We start from the raw sequence: 23,817 nt of genomic DNA, 5'->3' as shown, positions 1-23,817 counted from the left end.
TGGTTTCAAACTCACAGTTTTCTAACTCTCTTGCAATGCTTCTCTTACCAAAGCCCACTCAGACTGAGTCCCAAACTAAGATTTAAGCACCTGTGTGTTTTCTCTCCAGTCTACCTCTACCCCTCCCCCTAGAGGTAGACTGGAGAGAAAAAAACGTGTTACTGATGGTAGCCTTTCTTACTTTGGTCCCAGCTCTCTGCAGGTCATTCACTAGGTCCCCCCGTGTGGTTCTGAGATTTTTGCTCATCGTTCTTGTTATCACTTTGACACCATGGGGTGAGATCTTGCGTGGAGCCCCAGATCGAGAGAGATTATCAGTGGTATTGTATGTCTTCCATTTTCTAAAAATTGCTCCCACAGTTGATTTTGTCACAACAAGCTGCTTGCCTATTGCAGATTCAGTCTTCCCAGCCTTGTGCAGGTCTACCATTTTGTTTCCGGTGTCCTTTAATGGCTCTCTGATCTTGGCCATAGTGGAGTTTGGAGTGTCACTGTTGGAGGTTGTGGACAAGTGTCTTTTATACTGATAACAAGTTCAAACAGATGCCATTAATACAGGGAGACTCTTATTTTCCACCATAATTTGCAAATAAAATGGATTTTTTTAAACTTATTATGTCTCTCATACTTGAGGTATACTTTTGATGAAAACCTCAGGCCTCTCTCATCTTTTTAAGTGGGAGAACTTGCACAATTGGTGGCTAATTAAATACTTTTTTGCCCCACTGTATATGCCCAGCAGAGGCCAACTCCACGTGGTAGATGGGGGAGACGTTTTGATCAAAAAGTGCACTAAGAGACTCAATTTTTGACCAAGAGAGCTGCTGCAACCTTCTTTTTTGTATACTTAATATCTATCTATCTATCTATCTATCCATCCAAAGAAAGTCAAAAAGCAGCACAACCACAACAGGTATAAACAATTCGGTGCAAGCCGTCATCTGGTTCCTGGTCAGGGTCACCATTTTAAATCCAAATAGCAAAGGACCGCAGCACACATAGGTAAACTTCAAAATAGGTGAGTATTTATTGCATCTTCTTAGCAAAATCAGTGCAACGTTTCGGCAGTCTCTCACTGCCTTTTTCAAGCATAGTAAGTGAACAAACATGTAGGGTATATATACCCTCCTACATACAGGTGCAATTAATCATGTCAAAAGTAATTCACAAGTGTAAACATATCAATAAAGTGCTTTAGGAACAGCGATCACTTGCTGTACATATATCATTATATAAAGTGCACAGTGTACAGTGCAAAACATACAAGAATCATATAAAGTGACTGTGCAGATTAAAATCATTATTAAAAACAATATCTAGAGGGGCGGACACTCACCACTAACGTATGTAAACATTAAGCATCAGGAAATAATGACAGCGCAGGCGCGAGCTAAGCCCGCGCCTGTGTCAGGAAGGAGCCGGAAGATGTCAGCCGTGTGAGAACACCAATCACAGGCGCGCATCCGCGCTGCCATGGCAACATAGTCGCCGCTGCCTCGCGCATGCGCAGCCGCATCTGTCCCACACATGGCATCCATATTGTCTATGGGCAGGTAAAGGACACACAAGCAAAATAGATACCAATCATACAAGGCACATACAAGGAGGGTACAAATGTAGCGCATTGAATTCACATCCCAGCACCTCCACCGGCCTTAACTCATGGTGTTAGTCAACCTCAAATCACCCGATATGCCCGGACGGGTAACCGGGTGCTAGGGGTGAGCACGAGTACCTGGAGAGCTGCTACACAAGCATCCCCCAGACTCTGCTCACAGACCTTCACCAACATAGGCACCCAGTTCGGGTAAGGTATTGCTGTCTCTGTTTCCTCTGTGCCTCTTCGCCACACATGCCATCTTCCTCACTTCACCAACATGCCCAGATATCAAAACATGACCTCTCGGTTCCGTCCCGATACAGAATAAATAGAAAAAAATTTTAATTTAAAAAAAAACGTCTTGACCGTGGTGTTGTGGCCCCTCTTCATTATAAGATATTTCTGCAAGAAACAAACACGTAATTAATATTTTGTCCACAAACTTCACTATGCATCAGGCTTAATAGACAAACTACTGAAATATGTTGGGAATCCTCATCTTTTTACCTTCATTTAAATATTTTATTGTATGTCTTAAATTCTACATTCAAGCCGTTTGGCTTGAGTGTATTCAGGGTATATATCCATTTCAGTTCCATCTTCTTCAAGAGTAATGTCCTGTCTCCGCCTCTCTTCAGAGGCGCAACTTGATCAGCAATCATTACTTTGAGGTCTTGTTCCTTATGCCCCTTCTCAACAAAATGCTTAGATACGGGCAGATCCATTTTGCCCTTGCGGATGCTATATCGGTGCTGGTTCAGCCTCGTGGGTAAATCATATGTTGTTTCTCTGACATATAGCAATTCGCAAGGGCATTCGAGCACATAAATGATGAAGTCCGAGCTACATGTAAGGTAACTTTTAATAGGGTAATGTACCTGTGTTGTTGGGTGTACAAACTCTTTCCCTTTCACTAGATAGTTACATGTCAAGCAAGACCTACAGGGAAAGCAACCCTTCCTATTCACTGTCAGAAATCTCTGTCCGCCCTTTTTACACGAGATATCCGCCTTAACCAAATGATCTTTAAGGTTAGGGCCTCTACGATATGACATTAAGGGTGGTAAATGGAAGGCATCAATGTTGTCATGTCCATCTCTAATTAGATGCCAGTGGTCTCTAATAATCTGTGCAATTTTGCAGGAGTTGTCATTATAAGTAGTAATAAAGGGTAATCTTTCAGTGCCTACACTTTTGGTCCTGGGCGCATGTTTCTTAATTCTATCTCTGTGTCTTGTAATCAATCTCTTAGGGTAACCCCTCCTAAGGAATTGTCTAGTCATTTTCTCCAATGCTAACTCTAGTTTGTCATCTGTATCTGTTATCCGATCTGTCCTCAACATTTGACAATACGGCAAGGCACGGGGATGGCAACTTTCGTATCTAAGTAGGTTGTTCACATCCGTATTTTTAGTATACAAATCGGTAGAAAGTCTCCCTGTCATAATCGAGACTGCTACATCAAGAAATTGTATGGTCTCAGTCGAATGTACTAGAGTGTATTGAATATCGGGGTCAACTGAATTAAAAAATGAATGGAACGTAGACAACTCTTCAACTCCACCCGTCCAGATGAGGAAAATGTCATCTATGTATCTCCACCACCCCAGGACATGCCTGAAGTGGTGGGACACATAGACGACAGTTTCTTCCAAAAAAGACATATAAATGTTAGCATAAGTGGGGGCCATGTTACTCCCCACGGCCACACCCCTTATTTGTAAGAAAAATTCATCATCAAGCATAAAATAGTTGTGCTCTAATACCAGTTGTAACAATGTGGTGATAAATGTAGTTTTCTCTGTATTGTGTCCATCCTTCATGAGAGCCTCCGACACTGCCCTAATACCTCTGTTGTGAGGGATAGACGTATAAAGTGATATTACTTCAAGAGACGCAATAATCGCTCCTTCCAGAATGACAAGTTCCTTCATTTTCGACAAGAAGTCCCCTGTATCTTTGACATAGGATTTAGCATCAAAAGCATATTTTCTTAGTAATTTGTCCCAAAATTACAGCAAGTGATCGCTGTTCCTAAAGCACTTTATTGATATGTTTACACTTGTGAATTACTTTTGACATGATTAATTGCACCTGTATGTAGGAGGGTATATATACCCTAAATATTTGTTCACTTACTATGCTTGAAAAAGGCAGTGAGAGACTGCCGAAACGTTGCACTGATTTTGCTGTGAAGATGCAATAAATACTCACCTATTTTGAAGTTTACCTATGTGTGCTGCGGTCCTTTGCTATTTGTATCTAGCAAAATGTGTCCAGAAAAATCTTTTTAGGACACAAGGATGTCCCTGTTACCTCTCTGCGGCCCCACATTAACTTTAAAAATGCAAGGGCTGCCGGGAGGTGGCGCACGCAGGGACTATGGGTGCACGGGACGTCACTGACGTCCCGTGCACCCATAGAAGAGCAGAGCGGAGCAGTCAGGAGGACGCGCGTGTGGTAAGTCACCAGCAGCACGTCATCTTCAGTGTTCCGACCACCGCTCCTCTCTGGTCCCGGGACCTACTGCTATGGCCCATAGGCCATAGCAGTAGATCGTGACCCCGGACCGGAGCAGCGGTGGTCGGAACACTGGGGCAGTATGCCGGCATAAAGCCTCCAGCCATACACTGTATATGGCTGAAGGCTGTATGTCTGTGGGGGAACTGTACTGCACCTAATGTGGGGAACTGTACTGCACCTAATGTGGGGAACTGTACTGCACCTAATGTGGGGAATTGTACTGCACCTAATGTGGGGAACTGTACTGCACCTAATGTGGGGAACTGTATTACACCTAATGTGGGGGAACTATACTGCACCTAATGTGGGGGAACTATACTGCACCTAATGTGGGGGAACTGTACTGCACCTAATGTGGGGGAACTATACTGCACCTAATGTGGGGAACTGTACTGCACCTAATGTGGGGGAACTATACTGCACCTAATGTGAGGAACTGTACTACACCTAATGTGGGGAACTGTACTGCACCTAATGTGGGGAACTATACTGCATCTAATGTGGGGAACTATACTGCACCTAATGTGGGGGAACTGTACTGCACCTAATGTGGGGAAACTATACTGCACCTTATGTAAGGAACTGTACTACACCTAATGTGGGGAACTGTACTGCACCTAATGTGGGGGAACTATACTGCACCTAATGTGGGGGAACTGTACTGCACCTAATGTGGGGAACTGTACTGCACCTAATTTGGGGAACTGTACTGCACCTAATGTGGGGAATTGTACTGCACCTAATGTGGGGAACTGTACTGCACCTAATGTGGGGAACTGTATTGCACCTAATGTGGGGGAACTATACTACACCTAATGTGGGGGAACTATACTGCACCTAATGTGGGGGAACTATACTGCACCTAATGTGGGGGAACTGTACTGCACCTAATGTGGGGAACTGTACTGCACCTAATGTGGGGGAACTGTACTGCACCTAATGTGGGGGAACTATACTGCACCTAATGTAGGGAACTGTACTGCACCTAATGTGGGGGAACTATACTGCACCTAATGTGGGGAACTGTACTACACCTAATGTGGGTAACTGTACTGCACCTAATGTGGGGAACTATACTGCATCTAATGTGGGGAACTATACTGCACCTAATGTGGGGGAACTGTACTGCACCTAATGTGGGGAAACTATACTGCACCTAATGTAAGGAACTGTACTACACCTAATGTGGGGAACTGTATTGCACCTAATGTGAGGGAACTATACTGCACCTAATGTGGGGGAACTGTACCGCACCTAATGTGGGGGAACTGTACTGCACCTAATGTGGGGAACTGTATTACACCTAATGTGGGGGAACTATACTACACCTAATGTGGGGAATTGTACTGCACCTAATTTGAGGAACTGTACTGCACCTAATTTGGAGAACTGTATTACACCTAATGTGGGGGAACTATACTGCACCTAATGGGGGGAACTATACTGCACCTAATGTGGGGAACTGTACTGCACCTAATGTGGGGGAACTGTACGGCGCCTAATGTGGGGGAACTGTACTACACCTAATGTGGGGGAACTATACTACACTTAATCTGGGGAACTATACTGCACCTAATGTGGGGAACTGTACTGCACCTAATGTGGGGGAACTATACTGCACCTAATGTGGGGAACTGTACTGCACCTAATGTGGGGGAACTATATTGCACCTAATGTGGGGAACTGTACTGCACCTAATGTGGAGAACTATACTGCACCTAATGTGGGGGAACTGTACTGCACCTAATGTGGGGAACTATACTACACCTAATGTGGGGAAACTATACTGCACCTAATGTAAGGAACTGTACTACACCTAATGTGGGGAACTGTACTGCACCTAATGTGGGGAACTGTACTGCACCTAATGTGGGGAACTGTACTGCACCTAATGGTGCTTATAGGCAGTGCACAGGTGCAGGCCTAATTAAGTCAAAGCAGAAACCTTTAACCCTTAATTAACCACTTTGGACCAGGCACCAATCACTGGTGCACTGGCCCTTTAAATTTAAGAGTCCCGGCACACGCACCCTATAGAGCGGGGACGCGCACGCCGAGACCGCGTGACCAGAGCGCTGCCTGGGGACACATGCTGTGAGTGCACCGAGGCAAGCAGGGTGCCCGGAGCGCTCAGCGTAACAATTCTTATTTGCATAATTTGGTGTCTTTTGTTAATAGAACATTTACCTATCCAAAAATCACTCCCTATATTATCCCATTTTAACGTGTTACTTATACTTCCTTCTATATTACATCTTTTTTTTACTTCTTGCCAGGTTTTCCTGAATAATCCTAACAGTGATATGTGCTCCAATTCCTTCCTCACTGGAAGACCCACTTCAACAAATTCAAAAAAACTCTCATAGTGCCCTCTATCATACTCAAATAAATCCCCTCACACCCCACCCCTGTCTAATATTCTGGAGGTTCTTTGCCAAAAAATACAACCTAAACTCCGTTAACCCCCCTCCGCCTTCTCCTTCAAAATGAACCCACCTGTTGTATTTCATACGTACCCTACTTCTCCCCCAGATAAACCTGCCCATTAGGGCTTCCAAACCCCGGAACCACTTCCCAGGGATCCAACAAGGGGCTGCACCCGTTACATATAATACTTGGGGGAGCACTACCATTTTAATTAGCCCGATCCTATCTGCAATTGAAAGAGGCAATTTCACCCAGGCATCTACTTTTTTTCTAAGCTTACTCAGCAGTGTATTAAGGTTAAGCTGATTGAAGGAATCTTTTGGCGGTGCAAATTTAATTCCTAAGTAATCCAAACTCTCGTCTTCTTTCAGGACCTTTACCCCCATTGCTCCTGCTTTACCTGGAACCAATGGCATTAAAGACGATTTAGCCCAGTTAATTTTAAGGCCAGATACTCTCACAAATTCCTCAACCACCCTAATAGCTTCTGGGACCCCTACAGACGCATTTTCTAGACATCCACCTTTAACGAAAAGTCATCAAACACCTGTGGGGTGTTAAGGCTCACTGTACCCCTTGTTACGTTCCTTGAGGGGTGTAGTTTCCAAAATAGTAGGCCATGTAGGGTTTTTTTTTTTTTTTTTTTTTTTGCTGGTCTGGCACCAGGTTTCTACATGTTTTTTTTCTCTGGCAGTTTTTTGGAAAACTGCAACTGCAGTTTTCAGAAAAACTCACTCTTCAAAATCCCATTGTCGCTCCTTCCCTTCTGAGCCCTCTAGTACACCAACTGAGCAATTACCATCCACATATGAGGTATTTCCTTACTCGAGAAAAATTGGGTCACAAACTTTAGGGTGATTTCTCTCCTTTTACCCCTTGTAAAAATTCAAAAACTGGGTCTAAACAATGAGGCATGCAGGTTTTTAGCTGGAGCAGAATTAAAGCAAGGCAAAATACCTGCATTTTTAAACCATATTATTAGACTATTAGACTTGAGTGCCTGGATTTATTAGCAGCAGGAGAACTGGACTTCTTGGGAGGTGTGGGGAGATTTATCAAAACCTGTGCAGAGGAAAAGTTGACCAGATCCCCATGTAAACCAATCAGATTTCTTCTTTCATTTTGCAGAGGCATTTTTAAAAATGAAAGAAGTTATCTGATTGGTTGTTATTGGGAACTAGTCAACTTTTCCTCTGTAAAGGTTTTAATACATCTCCCCCTATGTGCTGCTGTAAAGGCTTTCTTGGGTAGTGTTTATACAGAGTTGTTCTCCTCCAGAGGCAATGTTTTGTAGGGAGAATACCACCATAGATTCTGCACATATGCATCATTCTGTAGACAGGCCATAAGTTTTTGGGGGGATTTGTCACAGAATCAGATGCATATAGCGGTACAGTAGAGGGTTTATGTACTCAATCACTATTATGGCTCTCTGCAAGACTGAGCTTTAAAACGAGCATGTGCATGACAGAAGCAATAGTATCTCCCAGCTAGAATAAAGACAAATAGATCATGTGGTATCCAGTGGAATGCTTAGACCCACAGAGGACTTCTCGAACTTGAGAAGAAATACCTTTTTGCCCATAGCAACAAATCAGCGTTTAGCTTACGTTCTGTGAATGGCAGTAGAGGCTCTGACTGTTTTCTGTCGCAAATAAGGTCACTTGTTGGCACTTTAGACGTTTGTGTAAAAGGAAGCTTCTACCAAGAACTGTCCTTCATCAAGGTAAAACTACAACATACTACTACTCTGACTCGTGCTTTCACTTTATTTTAAACACTGAAGGGACATTTATCAAGGTATTTAGAGCCTTTTTTTTTTCTTTGCTTACTCCGGGCACACAAAAAGTTGCACAAGCGCCTAAGCACTTTTTTGTGCAATTTTTTTTTGGGTAAGCAAAATGTTGCAAGCAGCCTTACCTAAGCAATTTTCAGTTTTCACTTTGGAGTGGTCATGTATTTTTGATGTGCGAAAGTTGCACATAGGCAAAAAAAAGTTGCAAACCTCTTATAAAAAGTTGCAAGTCTACAAAATTCCCGCAAATTTCAAAAGTCGCAAAAAAGACTCACAAAACTCTCAGCTGCAACTTTTTTGTTTTGATTATGTGCTCCAAATTTATCAACCCCCTGTGATAGTGTAATAAATATGTAGCACATAAGCAAAACTAAAGCTTAAAAAACAATGACTTCAGAGCTCGCTTACCAAAGCAAACAATGATAAATGCCCCCTATGGTAATAAAATGATCCCTTTGAATGCCTACAAAATTAAAGAAGAATACTAAATAACAGCTTTTATTACTTCCAAATACATATGTATGGTTTGAGCTTCTTCATACTTAAGATATGTAAGATAAAGTAGCTATTTTGGTGGCAGGGGTTTTTCTGAACTTTGTGTCAGAACAAGCAATGTCTGGCCACAGTGACTGCCTGGTCACTGAAAAAGGATGGTATTAGCTTTTTATGTTGTCTGCAACATTTGACTACAGATCCAGACAATTGAGATCTGCTCCACGTTGAGCTTGAGATGGTGCTGTCCATTTCAAATTTACCCTCAAGAAAAGACTCACAGGGTCTTGTTTAGTGAGGAACTGGATATACTGTATACTTGCTAATCTGGAACCTCCCTGAGAGTCTCTGCAATTTATTTCCCTTGTGAAGTGATCCCTTAACTTACAATGGCCTCAACATACAATAGTTTCAACATACAATGGTCTTTTCTGGACAATTGTGACTTGAAACCAGACTCAACATACAATGTTACGGACAGTCCAGATGAGTGAAAAGTGTCAATGGCTGGAAGACTTGACCAATCAGAATGGGCATTTCACTGGTAAAACCCCTGTATTACTGAAGCGTATGCACTGAATTCCTGTCTGGTAGCGCCTCCCTACAATACAGGGAGGTATTACATGTTCTGTACTACTCTTTACCTGTGCCACAGTTAGCTGCTCCTTTGGACACCAGGTGAGGGCGGCTCCATGTTACTTTTTTAGGACATTGCGTGCACTGTACAGGACCCTGAAAAAGCTCCTGTCCACTACATATACAGTGATTTACAGCTTCCAGCAGCTCTTTCTTACTTTTATATGTAAGGATTTCCTTTATCTCTATTAGTTATCTACTTATTTTTCTTTAATCCTCACTATTTCCTATTTTTGGATGACATTTTGGTGCCTTCAGAACCAATTACCAGGTTTCCAAAGAGTTATGGTCTCAACATACAATGGTTTCAACATACAATGGTTGTCCATGAACCAAATAATATTGTAACTTGAGGGACCACTGTATAATAAAATTAAATAGTAATATATACAGTATATATTAATATTAATTTCCTCATTTCCTTTCTTTTTCAGACACCACCTGTGCTTCCTTTCTTCTACTGTGCCTTTTGCAACCAAACAGCTGCTTCTTGCACTGCAGATATGGCACCTTCCCTGCAGACTGCCTACGCCCGCCGCTGGTGGATTGCTTGCTCTGCAATATTGGAGAATCTGTTCTTCTCAGCAGTTTTATTTGGATGGGGCTCCCTGCTCATCATGTTGCAACAAGAAGGCTTTTATTCACATCTCTGCACAGGTGGGAAAGTTCTTAATGTTTCTTGAATCTACAACTTCCAGAGAACTGAGAATGTGTAGGCGGGTTGCTTTCAGGGAATTTGCAGTAAAACCAGCTCAAATCAACCTTGATTTAGCAACTAACCAATAGAATTTACTTTAAATTCCAAATTATTTATTTAACACTGTAGTAAAATAAATTATGATCACAAGAACAGACCAGAAAATTGTAGGATCCATTAGGATAAAACCATAGCAAGTAAGCAAGAGTACTTGCATAGAAACATAGAATGTTTCGGCAGATAAGAACCATTTGGCCCATCTAGTCTGCCCAATAATCTGAATCCTATGAATAGTCCCTGGCCCTATCTTATATGAAGGATAGCCTTATGCTTATCCCATGCATGTTTAAACTCCTTCACTGTATTTGCAGCGACCACTTCTGCAGGAAGGCTAGTCCATGCATCCACTACTCTCTCAGTAAAGGAATACTTCCTGATATTAAGCCTTTGCCCCTCTAATTTTAATCTATGTCCTCTTGTCATAGTTTTTCTTCTTTTGATTCCCTTTATGTATTTAAAAGTCTCTATCATATACCCTCTGTCTCGTCTTTCTTTCAAGCCATACATGTTAAGGTCCTTAATGGGGTACCCCGCTGGAAAAAAAAATTTATAAATCAGAAAGTTAAACAGATTTGTAAATTATTCTGAATGAAGAGATAAAACTAGCACTCCTACAACCTGTTCACCACATATAGCAATGGCCCCTTAGATAGGGGATATGCAAGATCCAGCACTGAATAGGTGGTGCATTGAGCCTTTGTTGAAAAGAACTTCCAATAATATTCCACACAGTAGAGAATGAAAAAGCTGCACTCACCAGTAAATTTTCATCTGTGCTTTTATTCAAGTCCACAACATGGGGCTACGCAACATGTGTAGCCCCATGTTGTGGACTTGAATAAAAGCACAGATGAAAATTTACTGGTGAGTGCAGCCTTTTCATTCTCTACTGTGTGGAAGATTTGTAAATCACTTCTATTTAAAAATCATAATCCTTCCAGTACTTATCAGCTGCTGTATACTACAGAGGAAATTCTTTTTCTTTTTGAACTTCCTTTAGTCTGACCACAGTGCTCTCTGCTGACACCTCTGTCCATGTCAGGAACTGTCCAGAGTAGGATCCAATCCCCATAGCAAACCTGTCCTGCTCAGGACAGTTCCTGACATGGACAGAGGTGTCAGCAGAGAGCACTGTGGTCAGACAAAAAGAAAACAATTTCCTCTGTAGTATACAGCAGCTTATAAGAGAGCACTGTGGTCAGACTAAAGGAAGTTCAAAAAGAAAATAATTTCCTCTGTAGTATACAGCAGCTGATAAGTACTGGAAGGATTACGATTTTTAAATAGAAGTAATTTACAAACCTGTTTAACTTTCTGGCACTAGTTGATATAAAAAAAAAAAAAAGTTTTCCAGTGGAGTACCCCTTTAAACCTTTCCTGGTAAATTTAATCCTGCAATCCACTTAATAGTTTAGTAACTCCCTCCAAAATATCTATATCATCAAGGAGATACTGTCTTCAATACTGCGCATAATACTCCAAGTAAGGTCTTATCGGTGTTCTGTACAGTGGTATGAGCACTTCCCTCCTTCTACTGCTAATACCTCTCCCCACACAACCAAGCATTCTGCTAGCATATCCTGCTGCTCTATGACATTGTCTTCCTGCCTTTAAATCTTCCCAAAATAATGACCCCTAAATCACTTTCCTCAGATCCCGTGGTTAGGATTGAGTCACATATTCTCTGCCCTTGGGATTTTAGGCGCCAGGTGCATTAACCTGCACTTATCCACATAAAATTTTGAGTTTTGACAATTCCTCTAGTTTACCCAGGTACTTTTCAATTTGGCATCTCCCTCCAGGAACATCGACCCGGTTAAAAATCTTTGTGTCATCAGCAAAAAGAAACACTTTACCATCGAGACCTTTTGCGATATCACTAATAAAGATATTAAACAAAATAAGTCCCAGTACAGATCCCTGAGGTCGTGGTCGACCACGCTTTTGCCTGTGGTCGGGAAACCGCATACGGCCGAAAAAGCAGCCAACTGGAGGCTGCGGTTCACTCCGGTCGGCTCATAGACATGCATTAACTACGGTTCCCCTATACAGCTGAGTGCGGGCGCCGCAATTAAGCCCCGCCCCCACCTCCTCCCAGCCGTATACGGGAACCGTAGTTACAAATCGTAGTGTGAACCCAGCCTATGTCTTCTATGTGGGACAGTGTCAAAAGCCTTACAAAAATCTAGATATGCGATGTCTACTGCCCCTCCGCCATCTATTATTTTAATCGCCCAATTTAAAAAAATCAATAAGATTAGTTTGACATGATCTCCCTTGTTGTTTTTCATCTTGCAATCCATGGGATTTTAGATGTTCCACAATCCTGTCCTTTAGTAGGGTTTCCATTAATTTCCCCACTATTGATGTCAGACTTACCAGGTAACCAGAGTTCTACCTGATCTTATAGATTTACCTATTTTCATTGCTCTGTTTTTTTTTTATTATTATTACTAAATGATTGTTTGTTTGTTTGTTTGTTTTGGCCAATTCTGTAGAGTACGACAGTGATCTTTTTCCTTTTTTTGCTTTTTTTGACAAGCGTAATACAATTATCTGTTGCCTTAAATAATGCAACTTTTAAGTAGTCCCATTTCTCCTGGACTCCATTAAAACTGTTCCAGTCTGATATGGACTCATTTACCACTAATCTACTTACAGTACATGGGAAGCTAAATGTGTTTTTCATTGAAATTTTTTTAGGAATATTTCCTAGGAATGCTTCTTTAACCCATTCCTACCCTATGATGTATAGGTACGTCAAGGGCGAGAATACGTTAATGTAAAATTATGTATATATACATTATTTTGCGTTAATCGTCTTTAAAACATGTGCAGGAGATGCTCTTACTTCAGAGACAATGAAAAGTGTCTGCTGTAAGCAGCCAGGACTCTAATACTGGGCAGCGGCAATCATGCGGTGGCCCGTCATTAACCCGTTATATCCTGTAATCAAAGTTGATCCAAAAAGCTGGGATGAGAGACGGAGGTCACACCTCTGTGCTGTCTGATCATTGCTCCACGAATACAGACAGTCTCAGCAGCCTGTATAAGTGGAGTGCCAATAACACTGATCAATGCTATGCTATGATTGCATATAAACCTAAAAAACTTAAAGGGGTACTCCACCGGAATTTTTTTTTTTTTAAATGAACTGGTGCCAGAAAGTTCTACAGATTTGTAAATTACATCTATTTAAAAATCTTAACCCTTCCAGTACTTATCAGCAGCTGTATGTTCCAGAGGAAGTTCTTTTCTTTTTGAATTTCTTTTCTGTCTGACCACAGTGCTCTCTGCTGACATCTCTGCCCATTTTAGGAACTGTCCAGAGTAAGAGCAAATCCCTATAGCAAACCTATCCTGCTCCGGGCAGTTCCTAAAATGGACAGAGGTGTCAGCAGAGAGCACTTTGGTCAGACAGAAAGGAAATTCAAAAAGAAAAGAACTTCCTCTGGAACATACTGCGGCTGATAAGTACTGGAAGGATTAAGATTTTTAAATAGAAGTAATTTACAGATCTGTTTAACTTTCTGGCTACAGATGACTTTAAAAAAAAGATGTTTTCCAGGGGAGTACCCCTTTAATGCAGGAAGACCATCCAACAGTCATCCAAAAATTTATGTTTTTTGCCTGTCAGAGCAGCCTCTATGCACTTGCATTTTATATATGGGTCTCTCTCTGAGTAAGGGAGATATGCTAAGTAAGATATTTCATGCAGCTGACTGAGATATCATATGTTTTATTGCATACATTATTTACAGCATCTGCACTTTATTGCTAATTATTGTATACTAATGAGATTTCCTTGCCCATCCTTGTAAATTTTTTTTTTTTTACTGACATTCAATAAATTGATCTTGGGTGTAGGGCAATTATTTGTACATAACCATTGCAAGTAAGATATTATTAAATTGAAATGAAAAAAACAGTCCTCAAGGTATGTAAATGTACAAGATATGACCAGTGGTAATAAGTATACAATTTAATATAAATAAAAATTACACATACACGGGTAGACCGACAGGGCCCTTGCCGGAAATACCAATATAATCAGAAAAATAGATAAAGTAAAAAAAACAATAAACATTTTAAAATATATTAGTCCTCATAGCAATATTGTGGACCTTATAGCCGATAGATAGATAGATAGATAGATATTGTGGACCTTATAGCCGATAGATAGATAGTGAAAAAACTTTGAATTAAAGGGGTATCTGGCGCTAAGATATCTTATCCCCTATCCAAAGCATAGGGGATAAGATGCCTGATCACGGGGGTCCTGCCGCTGGGGACCCCCGTGATCTTCCACGCCGCACCCCGTTAGAATCAGCCCTGGGAGCGTGCTCGCTCCGGGTCTGATTACTAGCGATCACGGGGACAGAGCATAGTGACATCACGGCTCCGCCCCCCGTGTGACATCACAATCCGCCCCCTCAATGCAAGCCTATGGAGGGGGCGCTCTGGGGGCTGATTCTAACGGGGTGCGGCGCGGATGATCACGGGGGTCCTCAGTGGCGAGACTCCTGCGATCAGGCATCTTATCCGCTATCCTTTGGATAGGGGATAAGATGTCTTAGCGCCGGAGTACCCCTTTAAAGCAATGTCTCAAAGTATCAAAGTATGATGGTAGATACTCGATTTCATACAAGTCCCCTGTGATCACAGGTCTCCACTGCAATAAGTAAGTATGTAATCCACCGTTTTATGGAAGTATAGATGTGAATAAGAACCGGTGCACTGCACCACTCACCACCCGTGGGATCTCCGTGTCTAAAGGTCGCGCGATGCCCCGCTAGCGCAGCCTGGCACGGACCAGCGGCTGGCCTGATTGGAGGGCTGCGTGGGTATGGATGTCTGCGTACCGACGTCTTCAGAGGATGGTCCTACGGAGTGGCACACATGGGCAGCTGGCCAAGGATGAGTGTCAGGATGCAGGGTCCTCGTGGAGAGCAATCGAGGAAACCGCGTGCTATTGCAGTGAAGAAGGGGACTCCCTGAAACACATTTGGCATCCACAAGACTATTAGACCTCATACCACCCTGCTAACAGACTGTACAACCCTATACACGGACTTTATTTCCATCTGCACATTCTCAACAGCTACAATCCCTCTGTTTCTGGACCACTGCAATAGCGCGCGGTTTCCTCGATTGCTCTCCACGAGGACTCCGCATCCCGACACTTGCCCCACCACCCCGTCATCCTTGCCCAGCTGCCCATGCGTGCCACTCTGTAGGACCATCATCTGAAGACGTAGGTATGCGGACATCCATACCCACGCAGCCCTTCAATCAGGCTGGCCGTTGGTCCGTGCAAGGCTGCGCTAGCGGGACATTGTGCGACCTTTAGACACGGAGATCCCACGGGTGGTGAGTGGTGCAGTGCACCGGTCCTTATTCACATCTATACTTTCATAAAATGGTGGATTACATACTTATTGCAGTGGAGACCTGTGATCAATAGGGGACTTGTATGAAATCGAGTATCTACCATCATACTTCGATACTTTGAGACATTGCTTTAATTCTACATTTTTCACTATCTATCTCGGCTATGAGGTCCACAATATTGCTATGAGGTCTAATATATTTTAACATTTTTTATTGTTTTTTTACTTTATCTATTTTTCTGATTATATTGGTATTTCCGGCAAGGGCCCTGTCGGTATACCTGTGTATGTGTAATTTTTATTTATATTAAATTTTATACTTATTACCACTGGTCATACCTTGTACATTTATAAACCTTGAGGACTGTTTTTTCCATTTCCATTTATTAATTCTACAGCATGACGGGTACATGCAACACAGGCTACCTCAGTATATAAATTCACCTAGTAGTGTGAGCCTCTCAATTTTGTTCTTTAACAAGAAAGAAATTATTATTGAGGTTTATATGTTTCATGGCGGTGGCCCCCCTCCAAAGGCTTGCATTGAGGGGGCGGAGCGCGACGTCACACGTGGCGGAGCGTGACGTCACACGTGGCGGAGCGTGACGTCACACGTGGCGGAGCCTTGACGTCACTATGTTCCGTCCCCGTGATCGCTAGTAATCAGACCCGGAGCGAGCACGTTCCAGGGGCAGATTCTAACAGGGTGCGGCATGGAAGATCACGGGGGTCCACAGCGGCGGGACCCCCGCGATCAGGCATCTTATCCCCTATCCTTTGGATAGGGGATAAGATGTCTTAGCGCCGGAGTACCCCTTTAATGAGGATTTATCAGAGTCAAAATAAAGTTGTCTTTCTCTGGGGTCCCATAACTTTGTGGTTTTACTGTGAGGTGCTTTGTGGGGGACCATGTTGACATCTATGCCACTTCTGTTTTCTGTTGTTTTTGCCTTTGTTACATTGGCTAGAGTTTTTCTGTCATATTGCTTGTATAAGTGAATACTAATTTCCTGGATCCTTTGATTATTTTCTGTGTGTCTCTATTCTTCTCTATGTTTGTAAAGGTTGATTTGATGTTAATTTGAAAGATTCCTGCTCCCAAATTTTTTCAGCTTTCTGTAGCCCTTTGGTTCTTATATAAAGCTTTAATATTAAAAAAGTTAATACTTCTATTTTACAGAGTCAAACTCATCTGATTTATCAACTTTAACTAAAAATGAATCATTGCCTAAAAATAACTCCTTACCAGAGCCCTGGCTAACATGTAATGCCCAAGAAGAAATGCTGAATTTAGGTTTTACCATTGGCTCCTTCCTTTTGAGCGCAGCAACACTCCCACTGGGGATTCTGATGGATCGATATGGGCCCCGTCCACTTAGATTAGTGGGAAGGTAAGTGAATGCTTAATATTTACTGATCTGAGGAAACTTTTCATAAGGTTGTATATTATAGAATTAGGAAACCTGGTCATCAGCAATATCCAACAAGACTAGTTGCCCGACGACAGTCATTGCTTATAGGTTACTATTACTATTTACTAGGCATGTCTGCCAAGTGCAAGAGTGAAAATCACTGCTACAGGGAAGTATATTATTGTGTTATATATGCAAACCGATCACTTCTATAGGTGCCTAAAACCAAAGTTTTAATGAAATATAACTATCAAGTCTCATGATACAATTGCTCAGAAGTTGGAGGGTGGAGATAAATTTGTTATAGATATCAGCCCATGGGTGTTAATGGTCAGATGGCCCTTCTAAAAGCTGTGCTCTTCTGTTGACTCATTTTTAGCAGCACAAGGTCTAAAACATCATCATTAACACTTCATCTCTGGGGAACCACTTTTGGGATCTAGCAAATGTTGAGGTGGGGTGTAAGGCAATAAACTGCTGGGTGTATGAATTTGCCTGCTCCTGCATTTTGCCTCACTGCATCCAGAGAGGATGTGTGAATTATTTTCATGAGATAGCTGTATGAGGACTTGTTTTTGCAGGCCATTTTTGAAAGGCACCTTTTTGGGGTGACTACGTTTTTTTGGGTGACAGTATGAAAAAAACACTATTCTGGCACGTTTTTTTTTAATGATGTTCTCTGTGCTGTATATATGCTATGTTAACTATATTCTGCAGGGCTGCTCAAAATATATATATATAATTGAGCTATATACTGCTCAAAAAAATAAATAAAGGGAACACTTAAACAACACAATGTAACTCCAAGTCAATCACACTTCTGTGAAATCACACTGTCCACTCAGGAAGCAACACTGATTGACAATCAATTTCACATGCTATTGTGCAAATGGAACAGACAACAGGTGGAAATTATAGGCAATTAGCAAGACACCCCCAATAAAGGAGGGATGCAACAGGTGGTGACCACAGACCACTTCTCGGTTCCTATGCTTCCTGGCTGATGTTTTGGTCACTTTTTAATGCTGGCAGTGCTTTCACTCTGGTGGTAGCATGAGACGGAGTCTACAGCCTACACAAGTGGCTCAGGTAGTGCAGCTCATCAAGGGTGGCACATCAATGCGAGCTGTGTCTGTCTGTCAGCTTAGTGTCCAGAGCATGGAGGCACAACCAGGAGACAGGCCAGTACATCAGGAGATGTGGAGGAGGCCGTAGGAGGGCAGCAACCCAGCAGCAGGACTGCTACCTCCACCTTTGTGCAAGGAGGAAGGGGAGGAGCACTGCCAGAGCCCTGCAAAATGACCTCCAGCAGGCTACAAATGTGCATCTGTCCACTCAAACGGTAAGAAACAGACTCCATGAGGACATTTGGCATTTCCCAGAGAACACCAAGATTGGCAAATTTGCCACTGGTGCCCTGTGCTCTTCACAGATTAAAGCAGGTTCACACTGAGCACATGTGACAGATGTGACAGTGTCTGGAGGCGCCGTGGAGAACGTTCTGCTGCCTGCAACATCCTCCAGCATGATGGGTTTGGCGGTTGGTCAGTAATGGTGTGGGGTGGCATTTCTTTGGGGGGGCCACACAGCCCTCCATGTGCATGCCAGAGGTAGACTGACTGCCAATAGGTACCAAGATGAGATCCTCATACCCCTTGTGAGACCATATGCTGGTGCGGTTGGCCCTGGGTTCCTCCTAATGCAAGACAATGCTAGAGCACATGTGGGTGAAGTGTGTCAGCAGTTCCTGCAAGAAGAAGGCATTGATACTATGGACTTGCCCACCTGTTCCCCAGACCTGAATCTGATTGAGCACATCTGGGACATCATGTCTCACTCCATCCACCAATACCAAGTTGCACCACAGATTGTCCAGGAGTTGGCAAATGCTTTAGTCCAGGTCTGTTAGGACATCCCTCAGGAGACCATCCACCACCTCATCAGGAGCATGCCCAGGCATTGTAGGGAGGTTATATGGGCACATGGAGGCCACACAAACTACTGAGCCTCATTTTGACTTGTTTTAAGGACATTACATCAAAGTTGGATTAGCCTGTAATGTAGTTTTCCATGTTGATTTTGAGTGTGACTCCATATCCAGACCTCTAGGAGGGACTTTTAGGAGGAATGATTGAATTTCTCATACAGATCAATGCAGTTCTATTGAACTCCATTGATCTGTGTGATATGTGCTCATTTGATTGAGCCTGCTCTGGGCAGGTTCAATCAAATACATATCCATGGCAGCCAGGTAGAGGAGCCACTGGACCACCAGGGACTGGTTTAAGGTCCCTTTAGATGCCACTGTCAATTTTGAAAGCAGTGATATAAAGGGTTAATTGCCAGCCACATCGGTCACCACATGCTGGGCTATTAGCGGTGGCACCCAGCTACTGAAATCAGCTGGGGGTTACTGTGTATGGAGCAGGCTCGATTCAGGAGCCTGCTCCATACACCCTAAGCGCAGTCGGGTTGTCTGGCCAGCTCTACTAGCCCGAAGAAGGCTAAATGTCGGCAAAAGTCACCTGCCCAGTGCCCAGAACTGCTTGTCCTGGGCATCAGGTGAGTGGAATTCCACATCCCTGAGAATATATATATATATATATATATATATATATATATTTCCAAAAACAAAGGCAGTTGCAGCACTGCAATCCAAAAACAGGTGCTTTTATTCCATTTTCGAATACAACACACAACGTTTCAGCATGCTTGAAAAAGGCTGCATGGGCAGCTAAAACATTGCATGTTGTATTTGAAAATGGAATAAATAAATAAAAAACTGTTTTCGCATTTAATTGAGTTCTGCAGCCGCCTTTGTTTTTGGAATTGCATTTGGGCCATTGACCAGGGCTATGTGGACTGTGTGCACCACCTTACTCCTGAAACTTGTTGTGCTGCTCTTCCCATTGCTTGCTGTGTATATATTTGTTTCCATATAGCATCATGATATATCAACTCAAAAGATCTACCTAAGTAAGGCTTTTAATTAAAACAGTAAACATGGATATTTGTGACTATTTTTATTTTATTTATCACAGCTTCTGTTTTGCACTATCATGTGCTTTGATGGCTCTTGCTGGATATGATCCATCAGGTATGTGGTGTATTTATTTTTTTTTTGTTAAAGCAGTTTTCTTATCTTATAAAATGATGAAATATTACTAATATATTCCAGTAGTTTATTATCAGTGGAGGTCCAACCTCTGGGGACCCCATTGATCCTTAGAATTAAGCGGACAAATGTGTTGATTTGCTACTGCATTCCCTTAACAGTTTTCCTACACAGCAGTACCCAGGCTACCCACTATAACACAGAGAACTGCAGAATGGACCCAGTTTCCTGAACAAATGGGAGTGCTAGGAGTGCCTCTGTGCATAGAAAACTTGACATGCAGCGCTAAATTAGCACTGTGGCCCCTTCAATCTCATGATCTTTAGAGGTTGCAGCTTCAAATATGATACTTTGTGTATCTTATACCTTAGAAATTGTATGGCAAATAGACCACAGGCATTTTTCATACAGTCTGTCCTATTATCAGTTGTAACAATTAAACTGAACAGATACTTTTGTTATCACTTGCTTTATAAACACTGGTCCGCAAATTATCCTTTATTTATACCTCTTTCCTATGCTAGTATCTTTTTATCTATTAGTATATGATATGTGTGTAACTATATGGTTTAACATGTTTTCACAGTTTTAGCCCCTGTCATATTTCTTGCTCTTTCTCTGAATGGCTTTGGAGGTATCTGTCTGACTTTCACATCTTTAACAGTAAGTGTTTTCTTATGCCCAGGTGAAATGTATCATGTACCTTGAGATGTTTTTATGTGTGACAGATTTTGTTGTTGAGCACTGTCAGATACAAAAACTTTTTATATGTTGTACATTTTGGCAAAACATTAACCTTTCCAATATACTTCATAAGAAAATTTTATTTCCTTTTTATAGAAATCATGGCTTATAAAATCATGGCTTTGTCCAAGCTGAAGCACAGGCATGGACAAAGTCCAGCAAGTGAGGGTGGGCTAGCACTCCTCTGTGCTCTCTCCTGTCTGATAGTACTCCTCTGTGCTCTCTCCTGTCTGATAGCACTCCTCTGTGCTCTCTCCTGTCTGATAGTACTCCTCTGTGCTCTCTCCTGTCTGATAGTACTCCTCTGTGCTCTCTCCTGTCTGATAGTACTCCTCTGTGCTCTCTCCTGTCTGATTGCACTCCTCTATGCTCTCTCCTGTCTGATATTCCTCCTCTGTGCTCTCTCCTGTCTGATAGCACTCCTCTGTGCTCTCTCCTGTCTTATAGCACTCCTCTGTGCTCTCTCCTGTCTGATAGTACTCCTCTGTGCTCTCTCCTGTCTGATCGTACTCATCTGTGCTCTTTCCTGTCTGATAGGACTCCTCTGTGCTCTCTCCTGTCTGATAGGACTCCTTCATGTTCTCTCCTATCTGATAGCACTCCACTGTGCTCTCTCCTGTCTGATAGCACTCCTCTGTGCTCTCTCCTGTCTGATAGCACTCCTCTGTGCTCTCTCCTGTCTGATAGTACTCCTCTGTGCTCTCTCCTGTCTGATAGCACTCATCTGTGCTCTTTCCTGTCTGATAGGACTCCTCTGTCCTCTCTCCTGTCTGATATTCCTCCACTGTGCTCTCTCCTGTCTGATATTCCTCCTCTATGCTCTCTCCTGTCTGATAGTACTCCTCTGTGCTCTCTCCTGTCTGATAGCACTCATCTGTGCTCTTTCCTGTCTGATAGGACTCCTCTGTCCTCTCTCCTGTCTGATATTCCTCCACTGTGCTCTCTCCTGTCTGATATTCCTCCTCTATGCTCTCTCCTGTCTGATAGTACTCCTCTGTGCTCTCTCCTGTCTGATAGCACTCCTCTGTGCTCTCTCCTGTCTGAAAGTACTCCTCTGTGCTCTCTCCTGTCTGATAGCACTCATCTGTGCTCTTTCCTGTCTGATAGGACTCCTCTGTGCTCTCTCCTTTCTGATAGGACTCCTTCGTGTTCTCTCCTATCTGATAGCACTCCACTGTGCTCTCTCCTGTCTGATAGCATTCCTCTGTGCTCTCTCCTGTCTGATAGCACTCCTCTGTGCTCTCTCCTGTCTGATAGCACTCCTCTGTGCTCTCTCCTGTCTGATAGGACTCCTCTGTGTTCTCTCCTGTCTGATAGGACTCCTCTGTGCTCTCTCCTGTCTGATAGCACTCCTCTGTGCTCTCTTCTGGCTGATAGGACTCCTCTGTGTTCTCTCCTGTCTGATAGGACTCCTCTGTGCTCTCTCCTGTCTGATAGCACTCCTCTGTGCTCTCTTCTGACTGATAGGACTCCTCTGTGCCCTCTCCTGTCTGATAGCACTCCTATGTGCGCTCTCCTGTCTGATAGTACTCCTTTGTGTTCTCTCCTGTCTGGTAGCACCCCACTGTGCTCTCTCCTGTCTGATAGTACTCCTCAGTGCTCTCTCCTGTCTGATAGCACTCCTCTGGGCTCTCTCCTGTCTGATATTCCTCCTCTGTGCTCTCTCCTGTCTGATATTCCTCCTCTGTACTCTCTCCTGTCTGATAGTACTCCTCTGTGCTCTCTCCTGTCTGATAGCACTCCTCTGTGCTCTCTCCTGTCTGATAGCACTCCTCTGTGCTCTCTCCTGTCTGATAGCACTCATCTGTGCTCTTTCCTGTCTGATAGGACTCCTTCATGTTCTCTCCTATCTGATAGCACTCCACTGTGCTCTCTCCTGTCTGATAGCACTCCTCTGTGCTCTCTACTGTCTGATTGCACTCATCTGAGCTCTTTCCTGTCTGATAGGACTACTCTGTGCTCTCTCCTCTCTGATTGCACTCCTCTGTGCTCTCTCCTGTCTGATATTCCTCCTCTGTGCTCTCTCCTGTCTGATAGTACTCCTCTGTGCTCTCTCCTGTCTGATAGTACTCCTCTGTGCTCTCTCCTGTCTGATAGCACTCATCTGTGCTCTCTCCTGTCTGATAGCACTCCTCTGTGCTCTCCCCTGTCTCATAGCACTCCTCTGTGTTCTCTCCTGTCTGATAGTACTCCTCTGTGCTCTCTACTGTCTGATTGCACTCATCTAAGCTCTTTCCTGTCTGACAGTACTCCTCTGTGCTCTCTCCTGTCTGATAGTACTCCTCTGTGCTCTCTCCTGTCTGATAGCACTCCTCTGTGCTCTCTCCTGTCTGACAGTACTCCTCTGTGCTCTCTCCTGTCTGATAGTACTCCTCTGTGCTCTCTCCTGTCTGATAGCACTCCTCTGTGCTCTCTCCTGTCTGATAGCACTCCTCTGTGCTCTCTTCTGGCTGATAGGACTCCTCTGTGTTCTCTCCTGTCTGATAGGACTCCTCTGTGCTCTCTCCTGTCTGATAGCACTCCTCTGTGCTCTCTTCTGACTGATATGACTCCTCTGTGCCCTCTCCTGTCTGATAGCACTCCTATGTGCGCTCTCCTGTCTGATAGTACTCCTTTGTGTTCTCTCCTGTCTGGTAGCACCCCACTGTGCTCTCTCCTGTCTGATAGTACTCCTCAGTGCTCTCTCCTGTCTGATAGCACTCCTCTGGGCTCTCTCCTGTCTGATATTCCTCCTCTGTGCTCTCTCCTGTCTGATATTCCTCCTCTGTACTCTCTCCTGTCTGATAGTACTCCTCTGTGCTCTCTCCTGTCTGATAGCACTCCTCTGTGCTCTCTCCTGTCTGATAGCACTCATCTGTGCTCTTTCCTGTCTGATAGGACTCCTTCATGTTCTCTCCTATCTGATAGCACTCCACTGTGCTCTCTC

General features: G+C 43.3%; 1 protein-coding gene across 1 annotated transcript in view; it reads left to right on the top strand.

Moving 5' to 3' along the window:
- Positions 1-23,817, top strand: part of SLC43A1 (solute carrier family 43 member 1) — a 154,195-nt gene that overhangs the window by 29,582 nt on the left and 100,796 nt on the right. Inside the window, exons 2-5 of the mRNA XM_056531175.1 lie at positions 9,908-10,130; positions 16,801-17,011; positions 20,074-20,129; positions 20,734-20,810. Coding sequence (XP_056387150.1) covers positions 9,977-10,130; positions 16,801-17,011; positions 20,074-20,129; positions 20,734-20,810 — 498 coding nt within the window. The 5' untranslated portion in view covers positions 9,908-9,976. The remainder of the gene's footprint in view (positions 1-9,907; positions 10,131-16,800; positions 17,012-20,073; positions 20,130-20,733; positions 20,811-23,817) is intronic.

This window comes from Hyla sarda, chromosome 7 (assembly GCF_029499605.1).
Source record: "Hyla sarda isolate aHylSar1 chromosome 7, aHylSar1.hap1, whole genome shotgun sequence".
Classification (NCBI taxonomy): Eukaryota; Metazoa; Chordata; class Amphibia; order Anura; family Hylidae; genus Hyla; species Hyla sarda.
The sequence above is the reverse complement of the archived record's forward strand: the minus strand, read 5'-3'. Positions and strand labels throughout refer to the sequence as shown.